Raw genomic sequence first — 19,561 nt, 5'->3', positions numbered from 1 at the left:
ATCTGGGTTCTTTACTCACATCCTGACTTTGAGAGAACATTTAGTAACACCTCTTTTAATATGTCCAATGTGTTTGGAATTAGATGGTGCTAATAAATATTGACTTGCATATGACATCACATAAGACTCACTTACTTTATAAACTGTGGAAGATTAAAAGAAATATGGGGTTTTTTTCAACTTGACATTTTGTGTATTCAGGCTTCCTTTTTGCACATTTAGGATTTTAAAAAATCAAAATAATGAAATATACAACTTTGTTTACATTGTTGCTTTGTCTGAAGAACTGGAGCTTCAAAAATGTCTTGTCAGCTTCATAATAAATTCTTAAGGTGAGCAGTATTATAATTTCTGTTACAATGCCTTTGTAAGCTTTTATTTTAACACTTCTTAAAGGAAAACAGCATGTACTTTCAGCAGGTATTCTGTTCTTTTTTAGTACTGTGGAATGTCTGACTTGTTAGAATATAAAGCTAAAATTGTATTTATACTGAAGCAAACAGATCTTGAATCTGATGACACAGCAGCTAAGTCAGCCTGGGATTTGAGCTGTTTTATAATAAAATTTGTGGGTTAATTTATATAACACATTTAAAGTACTTGAGTTGAGCTCCACTGTTTTATAGGAAACTGAGAATAGTGATTGGAAACTTTTTAACAAATGTTTGTGGTGTAGAATTGGGTGACATCTCTCAAGTCATATTCTACTCCTGCTCTTGCAGAGAAGCAAAGGGTACTTAAAAAAATTTAGCAAGCTACACGTTAAACTTGTAAGGAAAAGAGATCTCTGAAGGCAGTTTCTGAGTCTTATTCTAGTAATGAGTCTATGAACATTATTCAGCCTTTAAGCCAAAATTAATCATGACTAATGCGTACCCATTTGTACTTATCATAATATTGTCAGTTAGTTAAAATAGCTTTTCTCTTCTGCTCTCATTTTTAAGAGAGACATAGAGACTTTCTTCTCTGCTTTGTTTTGGCAGGCTATAAGCATTTTGTCTTGGCTTGCTGATTTTCTTTGAGCAGTAGGCTTTCCTTTCCTCTGGATGTAGGCTTGGGCTTTCTTTGCCCTGTTGCAGTTGGAATTAATCTTCCCTGAATGGGCCAGAATTATGTGTAACGTTTCAGGTAATGTCTTATTGCTCTCTGTACTCCTCTGTTGTAGCAGTAATTCCACTGTCGCCTTATTTGTTACAGGATGAGTAAAACTTGTCATTCTTTTTCCAGTCTGAAAGGTGCCTTTCTGCATCAACTACAATCTGCTTTGTGTTCCAAGGTCCTGCTTGCCCATTTTTCTGTTGCAAGGCCATGGCATGACTGTTAATGTATGATGTTTGTTTTTGGATCCCCTGGTGAATCTGATGTGAGCCTTTTTGAAGCATGAGATGATGATTAGAGTTGGAATTTATGTCATCAAACTAGCCATGGTAACGCAGTAGTGACTTTTGTTTAAATGAGGGTTGATACTGCCAATGGCTTTGTGTATAGCCAGTTTCTGAGTGTCCTAGGGCTTGGGAGAAGTGCTGCATGGCACTCAAAGGAAGGCGGTAAGAGCAAGAAGATGTTTTTTTCTAAAATAGCTGATGTCAGGATACAGGGGAAACTCTTGGGCCAGGTTACCTCGCATATTGCTCTAGCAGTTGTGTTCAGTTACAGGATTTTGGAATCATTGAAGTTTGGAAAGACCTGTATCGTAAAGTCCAGCCATTAACCCAACACTGCCAAGTCCAGCACTAAACCATGTCCCTCAGCAACAACCCATGTGCATGTCTTTTTAGCAATGCAACCATTTTTCTGGGCATCCTGTTCTTGTCCTTGACAAGCATTTTGGTGAAATAATACTTCCTGATAACTGATCTTAACCTCCCCTTTGCAACTTGAATTATAGAAGTAAGCATGGTAGTATTGCAAGGCTGCATTTTGCAGTTTAACATTCCCTGTAGACCACAAAGGTAAGCAAATGTCAAGGGCAGGGGTAAAATGGCTTTTGCAGGAGAGCTAAAAATCCTCACTTATGTGAAAAGTGCTTTGTCTTGTCTTGTGAGAATTGTTGTAATTGTGGAGAGATTCACAGGAGATGTAGGAATATCACTAGAGGAAGCAGGTCATGTTCATAAAAGTTGTGCTGACTTCAGCTCATATTTTATGTGAAAGAGAATTGTTGTTAGTGCAAGAAAAGATTGGTCTTAGTCATGCTGCAGTTTTCCTGGTTCCCTTACTGCTGCTGTTGATTATTTAATAGCATCCTCTTGTACTTCACTTTCTCCTTGCTCCTGAAGGAATGTAACAATTCTATGCATCATTGGGACACTTTGATTTACTGTCCTTCAGCTGCCCCGTGGCTGTGTGGAATGAGTGTTTCTTCATTTCAAGAGGGAGATGGAGGGATCTGCACAAAGGGGTGCTGTTTCCCTTGCTGGATCTTGAAGAGTATGAAAACAAGGGTAGAACCAGCCAGAAACAAACATGGGCTTCTAAAACAGATGTATTAGCATCTTTGTCATTTGCTGGTTTCTATTTCTTTGAAGGTCTGTTAGGTCTCCTTTTATAAGGGGGTACCCAGACTAGCTAATACAAGAGAAACCTTTCTGGTTGAGGAAATAGATTTGAATCATCATGTGATACACAAATGAAAATGAAGACAATTTACTGAGAGGCAAATGTCACTTTTCTCTGCTTTCTCTTTGTGTTCTACAGAACTGAGCTAGGATAGACAGAAGCAGTTATATAACAAAAGTCGTTAGGCAAAAAAATACCCATTATCATTATCAGGCATCATAGTAATAGTCAAAGCATGTTTCTTGCAGTCTACTTTGTCTGAACTGTCTTTGAACTCTGTCAACTGCTGGACAAAAGTCATCTGGTGGGAAAGGCATGTGGTTTATGGGCTAGAGAGGCCTGGTTTGTGGAGACTGAGGTTGCTGAAAATGCTCTTTACAGTCCATGTGATGTATTATCATCTGCATGAGCTCTTTCTGATACTTCAGAGACAGTGTTTGCATTTGTCACTGTGAGCGTTTTGACCTTTCCAAGACAGTGGTTCAGGAATCATCTGTCCCACTGCAGCAGTCACTTCCTTATGCTGATGGTTTTCCTGATGTATGTTAGCCTTCCTACTCACTGGGTTGCTGTTGACTCTCTGGCTTTGATGGAACCCATCAGGTTTTTTAAGCAAACTGATAGAATGTGGATTTAAGAGTTAACTCAAGACAAAAGGCAAAGGCAGAAACCAGCAAGAATGATAAATGGAGTGCACAGATGCATAAACAGTAACAGGTGCTGTCAGTGACAGTACCAAAGGCCAGAACTCCTAACACAATGGTGATGGGCTGCAGAAGGAGCTTCTCAGGTGTATTCTTGAAGAGTGAGTGTCAGCTGGGACTGATGAGAAGGCAAGCAGGTTGCTGTGGAATTTTTAGGAGGACAGTGAAGGTTTTGGGTATTTGAGAGGATTGCTAGCATGTTTAGAGGGAAAATAAAAGGCAGGAAGGGGAATGATCAAGATGGAGTAGGGAGGAAAAAAGTAAGGAATGCTGTCAATCTCAAAGTCTGCAAAGACTCAGAACAAACAAGGGACAATTCTATCTATGTTGCCTCACTACACAGACGGGGAATCCTTTTGCTGCATTACTTAAAAGTTTCTTATGGTTGTGTCCAGCTTTGGTGATAGGTTTTCTGTGTGTGCTCCAAGTTGAATCATATTTCATGTGAAGAGGTTGGATTTTTTTAGGTAGGTGATAGCAACTACCTCAGTAATAAGGAGTAAGACTTAAAATGGGATCAGAAACAACAAAAGAGAACATTACATTATGTTTTAGAGCTCTGACTAGTATCTTCATCTTTCATCAAAGAAAATTTGGTTTTATCTGATACAGATGTGTCCATTAGGTCACAGGAAATAACAGTATTTTGGTATGGATGCATAGTTGCTGAACTGTCATGTAATCTTCTGGTACAGTTAATTAAAATTTTTAGCATAAATCTAATATGTGAATTTATGCTGATTAAAGAAAAAGTATTTTGTTACAAGAAATGGCACAGTATATTCTTAAACCCTGCAACATCATTCACCATTGAGAGGCTGGACTTGGATGCTGTACTGTGCCTGTCTGGCATGCAGCTGATCTTCTCCACATCAGCCTGTATGGTAGAATGTGTTGGATTTGTGACTAAAGCAGTGTTGATAAGCCAGCAGTGCTTTGGCTATTGCATATAGTGTTCAGGCTTTCTGTGTCCCATTCCTGCCCCTCCTCCCTTTGGAGGGGTAGCCTTTGCTTGGAGACTAGCAGGGCACCGGTTCTCTCGGGGGAAGTTGCATGTGATTGCCTTTGCATTGCTTCTGTTGTTTTTTGTTGTGGATGTGGTGTTTAATTCATCTTTCTTTTACTTATTAAACTGTCTTACTTACATGTTTTCTTGCATTTTTGTTCTTCCATTCATGTCTGACTGAGAGAGGTGAGCAAGTGGCTTTGTGGGGTTTAGCTTCTGGCTGGGGTTAAATTGCCACAGGTGATCCCCACCTGTAATTGATAAAAAAGTGCAAATAAGCATTTATTGTTTTTTCCCATACTGATCTTATTCTTTCTAGGAATTACAGGCATTTAAAGAATTCCATATTTCATGTGGATCCTGCCTTAAAATGCCTCTATGTAGTGCTTTTACAAATCTTAGAGTTTTACCATGCTGAAACTCTACAGCCTTCTGCATTGATTTCTATTGCTGCTTTGTCTCCTGTCTCCCTGTTTGATCTTATACTTGAGGTAAAATTTCTGTGATTATAGGTACTTTTTTTCTGAGAAATGGCACACGGAAGTCTGGTTAGTGAGTCATAATGCAAGTCTGTCTCAAATGAAATAGGAAAGAAGGAAACAAGCACACATATATATACTTCCACTTTGCTATCTCAGTAGCAGCTAAAATTTTAGCACTTATGTCAAAGGTATAAATAGAAAGGAATGAAATTTTTTGTTTCCTCTGTTATGTAGGGGCAAAATTATATTTTATTGAAAATAGATTGTCTCAGAAGCAAATTCTGTAGTCAAAGAGTAGTTTAATTTTCCATTGGCATTAAAAAAAAAAAAAGCCCTAATCATTCCCTTTAATAAATATGTCATAATTTTTGGTACACTGAACTGGCAGGAATTTGACTAGTCTTGGGTAGTCATGCTTAACCACAGTTTGCTTATATAAAGCTTTTTTTTCTTTCTTAGCAATTGAATGAGTACAGTATGATTGTAACATGACCAATAGACCTCAAATAGAATGATGCTGTCTACATTCAGTTGTTGTGCTGTATCTCATCTATGTTTTCATTCTGTGGGGTTCAAACTATTGTTTCTGAAGCAGCTGAGCTGGTGTAATGGCTCACTGCTGTTGAAAGAAGTTCCAGGTGTGTCCCTTTGCTAGGGCTTTCTCTGCTGTTAGTACCTGGCTCTGTACCAGGTTTCCTTTCGCTATCCTTTGTGCATCCAGAATAGTTTTCTCTTGAACTAGGTGCTGTTTCATGTGTGGTTTCTGTGAATATACTTACTGGTGTAGTGTGTGTTGTGACAAGAAGCTGCACCCTCTTTTGTAGAGAGTGGTGACCTTGTAGATCAGCAGAGTTCACCTTACAAAGCACATCTTGGTTTAGTTGCATTAACAGGCTCTACATCAACCATCCCATTCAGTCTCAAATGACTGCAACCAAAATGCAGCATTTTCAGATAATTGGGAGTGAGGAGAAAATGGGGTACCCCAAATAGGACTGTTGAAGATTACAGCTTATTCGAAAGGGCAGGTGCCACAGCTGGCTGTTCGCAGAGTCATCTTGGTCCTGGATAATAATGAGGTTTACACAGAGTTGAGCTTTTAGAAAATGAGTAGGAAGTGAATGCCCTGCTTTCAGCTTTGGTGTAAAATTAATGACTGGTTCTTTCATGAAAAAAAGTGATTTTCTGTGGCTTGCAGATTTCAGCTGCTCTTGTTTGTATTCTAAGTATCCCAGCTCTGGATGTATGGATATAACTGTTGTGGACTTTTTCTTTTGCAGTTGCTGCGGGAGCTCAAGCATCCAAATGTCATTTCTCTGCAAAAGGTGTTCCTTTCTCATGCTGACAGGAAAGTGTGGCTTCTCTTTGACTACGCTGAGCATGACCTCTGGGTAAGGTGAATTGTTTGTAGGTACCAGGCTTAGGACAGGGTCAGGGGAAATGCATAAGTTTTAAACATAGCATAAGTGCTTACTCCATGTTTGTTGGAATAATTTTCAGTACTAAAGGAAAAGCAATGGAGAATATTAAGTAAACACACCACACAATTAACCTGTGATCTCTTTAAGAAGATAAGAAACCACAAAAAATCTACAGAAATCTCAGTAGCTAGAAGACTACTTAAAGAAATGTAGATATAAACCACTATTACAGCTAAAGTAGGGTGCAGGAAAATGTATTGATTATTCAGGTGAATTCCCTTTGGAAAATGACAATATTTTTTTTCTGAATAGGACAGTTCCGAGTTTTAGTTGCATTGATTGTCATCTGTGAATACATGAAATGAGAGTAGTGACACTGTATATTTAGTTCATACATTTCAGTGGGAAATTTTTTTCTCAACTTGTCTGCAGGAATTCTGTGTATTTTGGAAGAAAGCTAGTTATTCCTGATTGCATGATACAGCTTTAAAATATAAACCTGTTGGAGGCAAAGTAAATTTGTTTTAAGATACGTACTGAATTCCTTTGTTAACTCAATATTTGTAAGCTTAATGTCCATTTGAAATACTTAAAAAATAAAGTAGCATGGTAAAATGAAAAATACCATGCAGCCTTGACTTCCTTGAAAAAAAGTATGTATGCTTCAAATTAATGCTGACATACATGAGAAACATTGCTCTCAATGCTACAAATGCTAACCTCAAAAGATGCTAAGATGCAAATCAAAGGGTCCAACAGAAACAATTTGTAACGAGGGGAAATTTTAAATTAATGTGTACATGTGAGAATTGCACAGTATGAATCATGAGTTGTTTTCTTTTGCCAGCATGTCATTTAGCACAAACCATAGTAAAACTAGTTTATTTAAAAAATGGTTTTCCTTATAGTTTGGAATTATTTGGTTTGCCTAAGAACTAGTGTCAGTTTTCTTTGTACTAAGCTAAATGAAACATATTTTTCTTACAGTTAATTGGCTTGGAGGTTCTGATACTTGGTATTGAGGATTTGTTACCAAAATACAGTTAGAGTCAAAAAAGTTATCTAACAGCTGAAATGTTGAGACAGTCTTAAGGCTGATAAACAGAAACAACAGCATCTTGAGGAAATGGAATACAGTTGTTTTGTTTTGTTTTTATTTTAATATGATGAAAAAATAAGAGCACTCTTTTTTCCACTACTCCCCCATATTTATGATATGCTAAGCTGCAGAGGTCTAGGAACATTTGAGGGGTTTTTTGTTTCAAAATGTGCTACAAGGCTTCATATTTGTTAGGGGTACTAGTACTATTACTATGACCTGTCATTGTTTGTATTTATACATTTCTGCATTGCTTCATACTTAACCTAAATGACCACAGAAGCCTTCCTGTTAATGAAACACTGGTTTGTATGTAAGTAACTTAGGAAGGACCATCAATTTTGACCTTTATGCTTAAATGCATATGCTTGCATGAACTCCAGAACCCCTAGCTGCACCAACTCCTGGTTGATACTGTATCTGGATATGAGAGACTTGGTTGCAATGACTGGGCTGGCTCTGTGCCCCAGAGAGCTGGCCATGGATCAAGTGCTCCAGCACTCATGTATTTAGGACAGCAGGTTTTAAGTAAAGCTGGGAAAGGGCTAGATAATACAGCGTGTATTAGAGCAGGAACAAAAGAAGTCTGGGATAACCATCTGTTTTTCTTCCTGTCTCTGAAAAGTCACTTCTCTCTGTCTGGTGTATGAAAATAACACTTGTTTTGGAGTTGGTGGAAGTGAGAAGTGAGAGGAGGTAAAACTAGTGGCTCAGGCTGAGGGATGTTTCTGCATGTGGTGCTTGGCTGGACAGTGCAGGGGCTGTCCGATTTTCATCAATGTATTTTGCTCTGTGCATCTCCATTTTTACCATTGATAGGGCAGAAATGTGCCTGTTCCTCACAGGAAAGGCAAGCCTGGCTGCCTGAAGTGAAGGAGGGCAGGCTCTATGGAGCTGGGCTGCAGCAGGAGAGGAAAGGCAGTTTCCAAAAGGGTGTTAGATAGCTGGGTTAGCTAATTGGCAGCTGGAATATGAGGAGTCATGAACATAGGAAGAGCACACGATAGAAGTTTTGGTGCCAGGTTTTGGTGGACAAGATCTGGGCTGTTTTGATGATTACATAAGTGTGACCCATTGCAGAAGAGAAGTGTGAATGTGTTAAGAAGTTTGTTCTAGAAATTGCCTCTGTGTTTGAAGGAGGCAAACATGGAAATGGTTACCATGACTATGGCACACCTTGCTGTTGAACTTAGTGACACCTGGGGCTCAAGTACTAAGGCAACACATCCTTTTGGGCTCCACCTCAGTGCCAGACATCAGTGCTTGTGTCTAAACTTAGAATTACTAAAAGTTCTTTTTCTGTGTCTGATTTGGTGGCTGACTTTCAGATGGACAGATTTGTATACTTGCTCCGTCAACAGCTTCTGTTTTGAAAGTACTGTGCTATAAGGGTACAGTAAATAAAGAAGGAATAAACCTGGGCTTCTGATTTAAAGGTATAAAATTCCTAATACAGTTTGCAAAAATTTCTGCTTGGCATTAGGTCTTCAATGTTAGAGTCATATTACTGTAGGAGAAAACTTAAAAGTAAAATAATGTAGGACGTAATGCACTTGTAATTCTGTAATTTGATGTACAGGATATTAGCCTAGCTTAACAAAAAGACTCCCCAAACAAAAATAGCTCTAAAACTTGAAAGATCAATTAACTAAAAGGAAATGTGCTTTGATGGGCATATTGGTTTTGTATTCCTCATACTCTGCAGGGCATAGCTGCCTTCTGGGGTTAAACCACAGCAAAAACCAATTTAATTTTTTGAGAGATTGCTTTGGGACAGTGTTCACTTTACTTAGTACAGTATTAATTTTTTAGTACTTAAGGCACATGTTTCTAGTTTGGAAAACAAATCATGAAAGGTTGAAAAAGCCCTAAGAAGTCTGTGTAAGGAGTTTATGGCAATCTTTTAGTGTCAACATTGCACTTCTTTTATTTTCATTTCTTTTTTCCCCTTTGCAGCATATAATCAAGTTTCACAGGGCTTCTAAAGCAAACAAGAAACCAGTTCAGTTACCTCGGGGAATGGTGAAGTCGCTGTTATATCAGATCCTAGATGGTATTCACTACCTGCATGCTAACTGGGTGTTACACAGGGATTTGGTAAGTGGATCCTCAATGGGTTTTAGCAGTGGGATGATGATTTGAGGGCAAGGGTTGTTTTTCTTAATGAAAAACCGCTGGGAAACAAAGGCCTTGGTGCTAAGAGCATGTACTAATAAATATATATTTTTACACTGCAGTCAGACGGCCTTGATTAGTAGAGTGGATTTTAAAAGCTGTCTGTGATCTGATATGCTTATGAGAACAAGTGTATCAGATGGCTGTTTATGTTTTTTTATTTTCTAAATAAGCTAGTTTAAATGGGTTCATTTAAATAACAGGCACATTGAGGTACAGAAAATGCCTCTAGTAGTATCACTGCAGGCAAGATAAATAACTAAATAGATCTTTGGTGTAGGTAGGGGAGAGTTTAATGTAGGAAAGTGACTTTTGAAAACTGTTATTTTCTCCTAATGTTTGTAATCTACCAGCAATATAGCCACGGCAACTTTAGATGATTTCTGCAAGTAAATTAATGTTTATCGAAACTACAATATAAGGAAAACAATTTTAATCTGAGTTACTGTTTTTAACCAGCAAATTCTTTTCAACTGGTGAATCACACCAACTCTTATATTTTTGCCTTCAAAATATATCCACATCTAATTGGTCTTTTTTGTCTGTTATCTTGAAATTGGATAATTTCTCTGAGCTACTTGTCTATAACTCTTACTCTTTGATAGCATTTTTTTTTTCAATTTACTTCTAAGTGTACCACCTGTATATACTTTTATGCACAAATGAAATTTGTGTATTTCAGTAATTAGAAGTATCATTAGTTTGTCCTTTCATTCCTATGAGTCAGTATTGCCAGTGATATTCTGTGTTTGGTGAAATAAATCTGGCTTCCTTACTACTCCTCCAGAGCCACTTTTTGTCTTTGAAATAGCTTTAATAGTGTTCCTGGAAATGTGATCAGGGACTAGTTTTGTGACATCAATTTTCATGCCTGATAAATGCTTTTACAGAATGCCAGTTTCTCCATTTGAATGGAAGGCAAAAGGTATACCTCTGATAAATAGCATTTTCAGAACTGAAGTACAAGGAAACTTTGCTTTGTTGCAGTGATTGTGTGGATGGATTTAATTTGCTCCTGGTTTTAGAAATGAAACAAAAGGCTCAGCACTGAGGGGAAAAAAATCAAAAAGATTCTGGTGGCTTTGTCATGACTCATGAAATAGTGAAGCAAAACATAACATAGAAATCCATGGTTCATGTTACTACTTAGACAACTTTATTATATTTTTAAGAGGCATACAGGAAGCAAATGATATGTCATGAAGAATTAAATTTTTCTGATGCCTTACTTTCTACAGTTTCAGAAAATCTATGAACATGAAATAATGCTTAAAAGAAAACCAGGCATGTTTTTAACTGGATGGCTCAGGAGATTGGTAATTTATTACAGAGCCTTTCACATCTAGGGCTGTAGTTCAAATACAGTTTAAGTTAGCAACTACTAAAATCTACTGCCATCTTATTTTCTGTGAAATGAGTTGGTGGTCTCAGTCCAGCATGAAGTTTCCTTCCAGCAGAAAATCCATCATCATAATTGGCTATCTTCTGATAATCTGAGAAAGAGACCAAAAGCATGAGGCAGAGACTGAGAGTCTTCCCACCAGAACCTTGTCAAGCTGGGTTGGTGAGAGTCCTATAAGAGCTGTGCAGGGGCTGCCTGTGCTGACTTGTCCATGGAAACCTTCGGACTTGTTATTTCAAAACTGTCCAGTTTGAGCTGAATTCAGAAGGCACATATTTCATGCAGAATGAAATGCAGAATTGCACCTGCCAATGCTTGCTTTCTTCTGTCAGGAAATTACAGAAATGACCTGAGTAACAGAAGGGAACCTAGTGTTTTGTCTTAGACAGGGATCTGTTGGTTAAGCTTGAGAATTGGAACTATTCTAACATTCTGATTCAAAGCAGCATAACTGACATTAATGCTTAGATGTGATTTTCTATTCCAGGATACCTGTAACATTATTCTTCAGGAATATCAATGTTAAATCATAATTTTTAACTCCAGATTGGATGGCTGGACAGATTTACTATGTTTTTCCTACTGTGCCTTTAAACAATAGGTATTGCTGTAGTTTCTAGATGTTTTATGTTTTCCTGGATTTAGCTATACCCACAGAGCTGCTTAAGTAACATGCTTGCTTTCATGTCATGTACTATATTATAAGAGTGTTGGTGCTTGGGTCTGGTAGGAAGCTAAAGAGTATAGTACTTGGCAAAAAATCTGTTATTCTCTCATAGGATAAGGAATTTTTTAATGGATATGAATTAAGTATAGAATTGCCTTCTGTCTAGTGCAGTTTTCTGGGTTTGGATTGGTTTTCTTTGGAGTTTTTTTGGTGGTTTTTTTTTTAAGATGTCTGAGTCAAATTAACTTTTAGGTAGCTAATTTTTTTGGAGGTTTTTTGAGATTTTGACTTCTCTAATTAGAAATAAAATATAGTATAAACCAACTCCTTTCTTGGCAGCAATTAAAATCCCGTAGCAGCTATTAAAATCACATGAACTTAGACTGAAGTTTGTCTTCACAGTGTTGAAGTCAAGAAATCTCAACTCATGTAAGGTTTGTATAAAGCCTGTGACTGTATTCTGTATGAAACAGTAAAAGCTTTTGGAAGAAAATAATTGTCTGTTGTGGGGTTGTGGTCATGGTGTGCCTTTTACAAAGGAGATGTGTACAAATCTTTGTAATAACTTAAATGCTTGACTCTGTTTTTCTTCCACTGGGTACATGAAAGCCAATTAACCATTTCCATCAGAGCAGGGAGATGTTGATTGTATTTGCCTTTGAATAGTGCCTTGAATACTACTGTATTTGAGTAGTTAACTTTTCTGTACGTCTTTGAAACATACCAGTAAAATTTTTCAACAAATAAATGCCAGCCTTTTTAAAATTTCTTACTTGACTTGCATATTCTTCAGCCTCTTTAAATTTCATGGCTGAGAGCAATTGAAAACAGATTGTTTATTCATGCTCTGACTGTAACAGGAAGGAAATAAGAACACTTCATATAATTACCACAAAGTGCATCAATTATAGTTTTAATAATATTTTGAATTTAGTTATCAAGCATACTTGTAACATACTGCATTTTGCTGACTTCTTTTCTGAGTATTTTTTCTACTTTATAATATGCAGCTATTGTGTTCCTTCCTTTACTCAAAGTTCTTATTCCACACTAAAAATAAGCATAAGCCAAAGATTTGCCATAGATCTGTTTTCATCAATATGCAACTTCAACAGCAAGGAAAAAGACAGTGTGCACTTCACAGAATGCTTGGAAGGTTTTTAGAAGTAATGGGCTAAAAATAGAGGTCCTTTTACATGGTACAATAACTTTTAAGCCATGCCTGTTAGCATTTGAATGTGCATCGCTATTTAATTTTTTTTGTAGTAGTCCTGTCTACACAGTCAGGATCAGTCTCAGGTAAGAGATGAGCACCCCTCCATAGCTTCTGTGTGGTGGTAGTAATTAAGATTAGTCTGCAGTTTACATTAATAATGGAATTGGCACCTAAGCTATTTGAAATACTTCCATGGTGCAATAGTGCTTAAAAGTGTACCACCACCTCCAAAAAACTCCAGCAAAAAAAAACCTAGAGGAAATCTCACATGTCTTGTAGTACTGAAGCTGGGTCAGTAGTATGAAATTATTTTTGTTCCTAAATCTTCAGACTATATTCTCTGGCCTACTTCTTTGTGCCTGGTGTGAGTGGGTGTTCAACAGATGAATTGCCACTTGGCAAGTGAGGTATGGAAATGGGGAACAGAGTCCTGGGCTTCTGCTTCCCATTCTTATCCTCCTATCTCTTGCCAAAGGAATTAACAGTGTCTTAGCCTTTGGGATTGTGTCACTGTGTTGGTGGGCATTTGCAGACTAGCACCAGTGTAGTGTGGGGAAGTTGTTCCTAGTGTGCAGCACAGCTTGTGGGCTGCTGTGGGACAAGCACTGGCTTTTAATAAGTTTTGAGGCAGTCAGGCTTTAATACAGTTGACATATAGCTTTCTAAGATCTGGACTCTTCCCAAGGATACCTGCTACCATGTTTGGGATTAGTGAGAGCATTAGAGATGTTCTTTTAACAAGGAATGAGGAAAAGATGCTGCCAGAATATTTTTTGTAGACAGGATCTTAGTTACTTTCCAGGCTTCATAAAGCGAATCACTTAAATGTGTCCTGTAGCAAAGTTAAATATATGGAACTTTTACCTTGGCAATTTACAATTTTCCTTATTAGAATTCTAGAATCCAAGGATGGCTCCCTGTCAATATTTAAGGATTATTTCAGAAATAAAGGAATGCTCTTCTGTCTTCCTATAAAACTTCCAAAGCTGTGGTAATTGGAAAGTAAACCTAAATCCTTGAAAAGAAGAAAGTAATAATAGCGCACATTACTAGAAATAAGTTTACAGCTTTAAAAAGTAGGGTGATTTTCTACTCTTGAGTGGATTGACAAGTAATAGGTGTTATTTCCCAAAAGGACTTGCTGATGATTTACTTTCTCAGAGGAGAAAAAGAACCCCAGAAATCCAAACCCAATCATTCTTCTGGTTGTCAGCTGTTATATTTCCCAAGATTTTTGGGGTGTTTTTTGTTAGGTATCTACTTTCATGAGATCACAAAAGAACAGTGTGTCTGGCAGAACTTTGTTTTCCTGCATGTGCTTCTAATCACATGCTTTCCTGTGAGTTTACTTTGCTATAGTTCTAAATATTCTGTAGTTGAAATAATATTATCTAGTGTTTTTAATTTTTCTGTTTACAGGGAGCGTGACTACTCCCTTGCCTGCCTTTCTGAGGACTTTGTTAATATATTAGATTACACTTTCAAACCAGTAAGTAATGAAAATGTAGAAGTTGTCAAAAGAGACTGCAAAATTTTAGTATTTGCTATTCATGCTAGTGATTAAAAAAAAGAGAAAAGCAACTCAAAAAACCCTGAGAAAATAGCCTGTTAGGTGAAACTTTTGTAAAATGCAGATTTAAAGGTAGAAATAGAGCATACTGTTACAGTGCTACCAGCTTTCTAGTTGGAAAAGTAGTGAGAGATCTTTGAGTTCGCCATAGAGAAACCCATAGAGATATATCAAATCATGTGCTTCATATTCATATATGCAAATAATTGTGAGACCACTCTTTTTGAAAGGTCATAGCCATCAGGGGAAGCTCCTGAGGGGAAGAAAGCAAATGTCACTCCAGTCTTCAAGGAGGGTCTGGGAAATTACATTCCCAGTCACTCTTGCCTTGATCACTGGAAAGGTGATGGATCACATCCTCCTGGAAGCCATTTTCAAACATTTGGACGATATCAAGGTGATTGAGAGTAGTCAGCATGGATTTTTATGCAGGGGAGATTGTGCTTGGCCAACGTGAAACCCTTCAATGACGAGCTTGATGTATGGGCTAACAGCAGTGGATGTTGCTGATGTTAGTAAGGCTTTCAGCTCTGCATCCCATCCATCCTTGTAGACAAGCTAATCAAGTACACACTGGGAAGTGCACAGTGAAGGGGATTGAAAATGGGATGAGTTGAAGGGCCCAAAGGACTGTGACCAGTGCCACCAAGTTTAGCTGGACACTGGTGGATTGTCCCATGGGCAGATTCTGAGTTCAGTGCCATTTAACATCATCATTAGTAACCTGCACAGTGAGATGGAGCACACCCTCAACAAGCTGGCAGATGATTTCCAGTGCCACCTTCTAGCCTCAGCCATTCTGTGAATGTGTTGTATCTTCACCATTTGATTTGTCTTGAAAAATTCAATTACTGCTCTTTCAAAGTCTAAAATCCAGCTCATGCCAAATCAAGAGAAGAGATGCCAGGTACAAAGGGTGGGCTGTGTGGGAGCAGGTGTAAGATGAGTATGAAAGATCAAATAGCTCCCCAGGAATAAGGAACAGTGTGAAGAAAACAGTGAAATACCCAATCTTTAAAGTGAAGCAGGACATTTTTGCAATGTATCTTGACTGCAGTATGATGAGAGGTATGACATGGTGCCATTTTCCTTTTTTAGGAAAAAGGTAACGCATTCCCTAAAACCTTTCTGGAAGCTGTGTGGTCAAAAATTGAAATATATGCTTCTACTGAATGATCAGTTGTTTAGTATGAAACATTCCTATTATGACAGTATCTCTAGAAAGATATAGCCAAACCTTAAGCTATCAAGGCTATATTTTTCATTCTTCTCCGAAGATGCTAAATACTAAGATCAAATGGTGAATATAAATGAAAATAAACTATTCAGTCTATTTTTCCAGTTTTATTTGGGCCTTCACTGCAAGACCTCCTGGTGATCTTGTAAATTCATCTTTAAAGGTAGTGAAAAGATTTTGTTTTCATTCACAGACTGTACCTTCAAGCAGTTTTTGAATCTGAATGTAATCTTTCATAGCTTTTTACAGGTTGAACATTGTTAGGCTTAGGACGTAAAAGAAAATGCAAGGCCATTTAACAAGTTTTAATAAGGATTGTGAAAGAATAGTAAGAATAGTACAGACTCCAAGATTTATGTAATATGTGAGACCAACAGATAACACTTGAAAATTTTTATCCAAGCAACCAGTGTTTAGCAAAAATGCTAAATCAGTCCTAAAAGTTATTTGATAATCTTTTATTATACAATGCTCTTAGATTCCAATTTATAAAAAGATGAAGTGCTGAATAGGGGAACATTTGATGGATATTTTTCTGATTGCAAGTGAAAAGCTCATTTATTTTCTTGATTTAAGTGAAAGCAGGGGTGCAAGGAAAGGTCAGAAATCTCTAAATCTACCTCTCTTAGGCTGCTGCTTTTATTCAAAGCCCCATTTGCTTGATTATCAAGTCCAACTCTAACTGTAATTTTTTGTAGCCTTTCATTATCTTTCAGCAGGTGTTTCCAAAAGGTCTGACTATATCATTGTTTCTGGGGTACTGACTTACGCTTTGTCTGGTGGAACCTAAATTTAGTTTTTCTTCTTGTTACTCAGAAGGTAATTTACTTCTTCACCATAAATATTTACTTCTTTACCATAAATAATTCTCAAAATAATTAATCCTGTGTGGTAACAAAACCCAATTCTCACAACCTTCATATTCAAAACTGGGAGTAATACTGACTACAATTTGTTTCTCTATTGGTGAATATGTCTTGTTTTGAAACTAGAGTAAATACAATCTTTGTCCACAGTTCAAAGGGAAGGTCAAGTTGGAACAATATATTCTATTATACAAGGGGCGTTGCTAATTTACCAAGCTAGTGATATGATGAAACTTAGAGACAAGTACTCAGACGCTGTTGTTGCCTAGAGAAAGTGCAGATAAAGTTTCTGAATTTGGCATTCCAAAATTATTGTTGATTTGTACATTAAAGAAGTACAAGATACAGAAAATAAATGGAAAAAGTAAGACTGCTTATTGAACTGCTACCAGATATGTTAGGGACAGACAAGTGCAACACAGATGAGGATTTGTAGGTATGAAATTGCATTACATGATTATTGATGTCTTAGTGAGATATTTTTGCCTTATCTGCTGCAGAACCATCAGACACAAAAAGCAGTGGAAGCAGACAATTTTCGCCCCTAACATTTCTACATCATTGTACATGGAATAATTTTAACCAGCAGTTTTGTATCAGTTGCAAAAGGGAAATTCCAAATTTGAATATTTTTCCTCATTCCTTTGGAGCCCTCCAAGACTAAATTGAATGTTTCAGAACTGATCTTTATAACCATTTGCATATTTAGCTTACAGGGTATGTAATCAATACAGGCTTTTTCTGTGCCTTTAGGAAGTTTGTCCTTGTCTGATGGAATATGCATTTAATTACAGCACCAGAAACACATGTCTTCATATTGCATATTGATTTCTAAGCTGGAAACAAAGTGGTGCTTTATAGTTGTAGATATGCAAAATGATAGCATGGCTTTTACAGTCTCTAGGAAAAAATAGTTTAGAAAATGCAAGTTGTGTTGCATGTTTTATAATAAAAAGAAAATTACGTTGTTCTGTTGATACTGTGTGATTGCTTAAGGAGACACAGCTTACCTGGGCATGCTGCTCTTAGTTTCCTCAAGTGACCTTTGTATCTGTTCACAAATTTCAGGTGCATTTGGTAAAAAGGTGCGGTATCAAAACAGACCATTTCTTTCAAATGTCCTGAAAAGCAAATGTCATATAGAGGAGGGCATGTGTTCTGGGAGAAGTGTTTTGATAGTTGAACCAGAGACAAATGCTGAAATACTTCTTTTGTTTTTTCCAGCTTAGAAATATTTTTACTATTTAAAATTCTAGGTCATTTAATAGAATTGATAACTGAAGTAGAATGGTGTAATATAAGTAATATATTACACCAGGAATATAATTTGTAGATGATTACTTATATCTATATGCATATATATAACACATTGAGGGATGAAAATATGTCAGCTACTGGGCAGACTGTATTAGATTTCTTTCTTTTCTGTAGTTACAAATCTGTTCTTTTGTCACTAGCCTTTTTTTTCATGTACTGACTTTTCAGGATGGCCAAATACTTGATGGTGGTGCTGGAAAGAGGAATGTAAGTAATCCTTCACTGTTTGAAGGCAAACTCAGGTCATCTCAGTAGCTACACTAAACCAGCTGCAGGAACTCTCATGTCTATATATGTAAATACAAATAGAGGTAAAAGTTCTGCAGAGGAAAGGCATGCTAGAAACTTCAGATCTAATTGCTGCCATAAAGGTGATGAGCTGAACTAGCCAGCTGGAAAAAGTACCAGCATAACTTGTGGTTCTGACCTAAAAGAAGTATGAAGAACCAGAAGCTTTTTGATCACAAATGTACCTTTAGAGTAAGTTTAGTCAATAAAAATACTTCAAATACTTTAGTAGGATTTAGTAAAAACCCTTGGGTATGATTTTAGAGACACCTAAATGCAGCTTGAATTTTATTTTTGTTGATTTTTTTTTACAGCTAAGTACCTTGTTAAGGTTGTGGGAAAGTTATTACACCATGAGATGCTGTGAAAAGTAGGAATATGGATTGTTCAAAATATAGGAAATAGCCATAACAAGTGTTTTCACTGCAGTCTGCTGTACAAAGAAAATGCTGTATTTTGTATGAATGATCTATATTCACGATACAGAGGAAAAGATGATAAGGAAACAGCCCTTTGAGTGACTCTGATCCGGAGTTTTAAAGTAACATGATGAATAGGACATACTTACCCTATGTAAAAGCTTATTCTTTATGAACACCCAACTTCATCTGTCTTATTGCGAATATGAGTGATGCAGAAGGAGATACTTGAGATGTAGTTTGAAATACTGTATTTGTTCTGTGTACAAAAGTGCTCTAACACAGGCAAAGCCCATGCAACCTCTGGAAAGTGCATAGTAGTAAGTTACATAGACTTTTCATCTTTGGTATTTTTTCTTAATCCAGAGCAGGGAGGAGTTGTTTATAGTCCATACAGGTAGGATGATATTTAAATGAAGTATTAAAGTATTATTTATAAATATAAAGTATTATTTAAATGAAAAACAGCAACAAAATAGGGATTTAAAGGAAATGCCAAGGGTTAACACAGCTGCATGTAAACCAAAGAGTAAATAAGACAATTTTCTGTCTTTGTGTGAAAGTTTTGGGATGTGTGAGATTACAGTACTACTGAATGCCTGTCACCCCACAGAAACTGTTTCAGTGAAATTACTTGACAAAAATAGTACTCAGGGTTTCTATGATACATTTTAAATCCTTACTTGTGAGGCAGAACTTAGAATTTAAAAGGAATTTTATATATATATATATATATATATATGTAACAACATAGTACCTAAAAACTAGTTTCAGAGCATGCTCTCCTCTTGCATTTGACCCTGCTCTGATGGGTCCACAGCATCCAGAGTAATTCTAACCTATGCAAAACCCACAGGAAATACATTTATTCAGGACTGTTCATGTTGATGTATTAAGTTTGTTACTACACTTTTAAATGATGTGTTAATGATATTTGACATGGTAGATTTTCCTGCTATAATAATATTTTTGCCTATGATATCCACCTTTCTTTGCTTTGAGACTTCGTATAGAAAGTCATGTCCTGCTGCTTGTGCTGACATTTCTAGGGAGTGAAAGAGTTGGCCTGTAAAGAGTAATTAAATTTTTTTTATTCAGCTTGAATTCAGTTCCTGCGAAAGTAATAAAAGTCT

The 19,561-nt window shown here is 36.9% G+C and overlaps 1 protein-coding gene across 3 annotated transcripts in view; it reads left to right on the top strand.

Annotated features, from left to right (window-relative positions):
* Positions 1-19,561, top strand: part of CDK8 (cyclin dependent kinase 8) — a 69,179-nt gene that overhangs the window by 25,290 nt on the left and 24,328 nt on the right. For 2 of the 3 annotated variants that reach the window (XM_031504453.2, XM_031504452.2), the window contains exons 3-4: positions 6,032-6,142; positions 9,228-9,368. In XM_031504453.2, coding sequence (XP_031360313.1) covers positions 6,032-6,142; positions 9,228-9,368 — 252 coding nt within the window. Of the gene's footprint in view, positions 1-6,031; positions 6,143-7,255; positions 9,369-19,561 lie in introns of those variants that run through there. The other variant, XM_021542020.3, reaches the window with a different exon arrangement.

The sequence above is a fragment of the Lonchura striata genome, chromosome 2 (assembly GCF_046129695.1).
Source record: "Lonchura striata isolate bLonStr1 chromosome 2, bLonStr1.mat, whole genome shotgun sequence".
Classification (NCBI taxonomy): Eukaryota; Metazoa; Chordata; class Aves; order Passeriformes; family Estrildidae; genus Lonchura; species Lonchura striata.
Note: the sequence above shows the minus strand (reverse complement) of the source record. Positions and strands in the feature narration are given on the sequence as shown.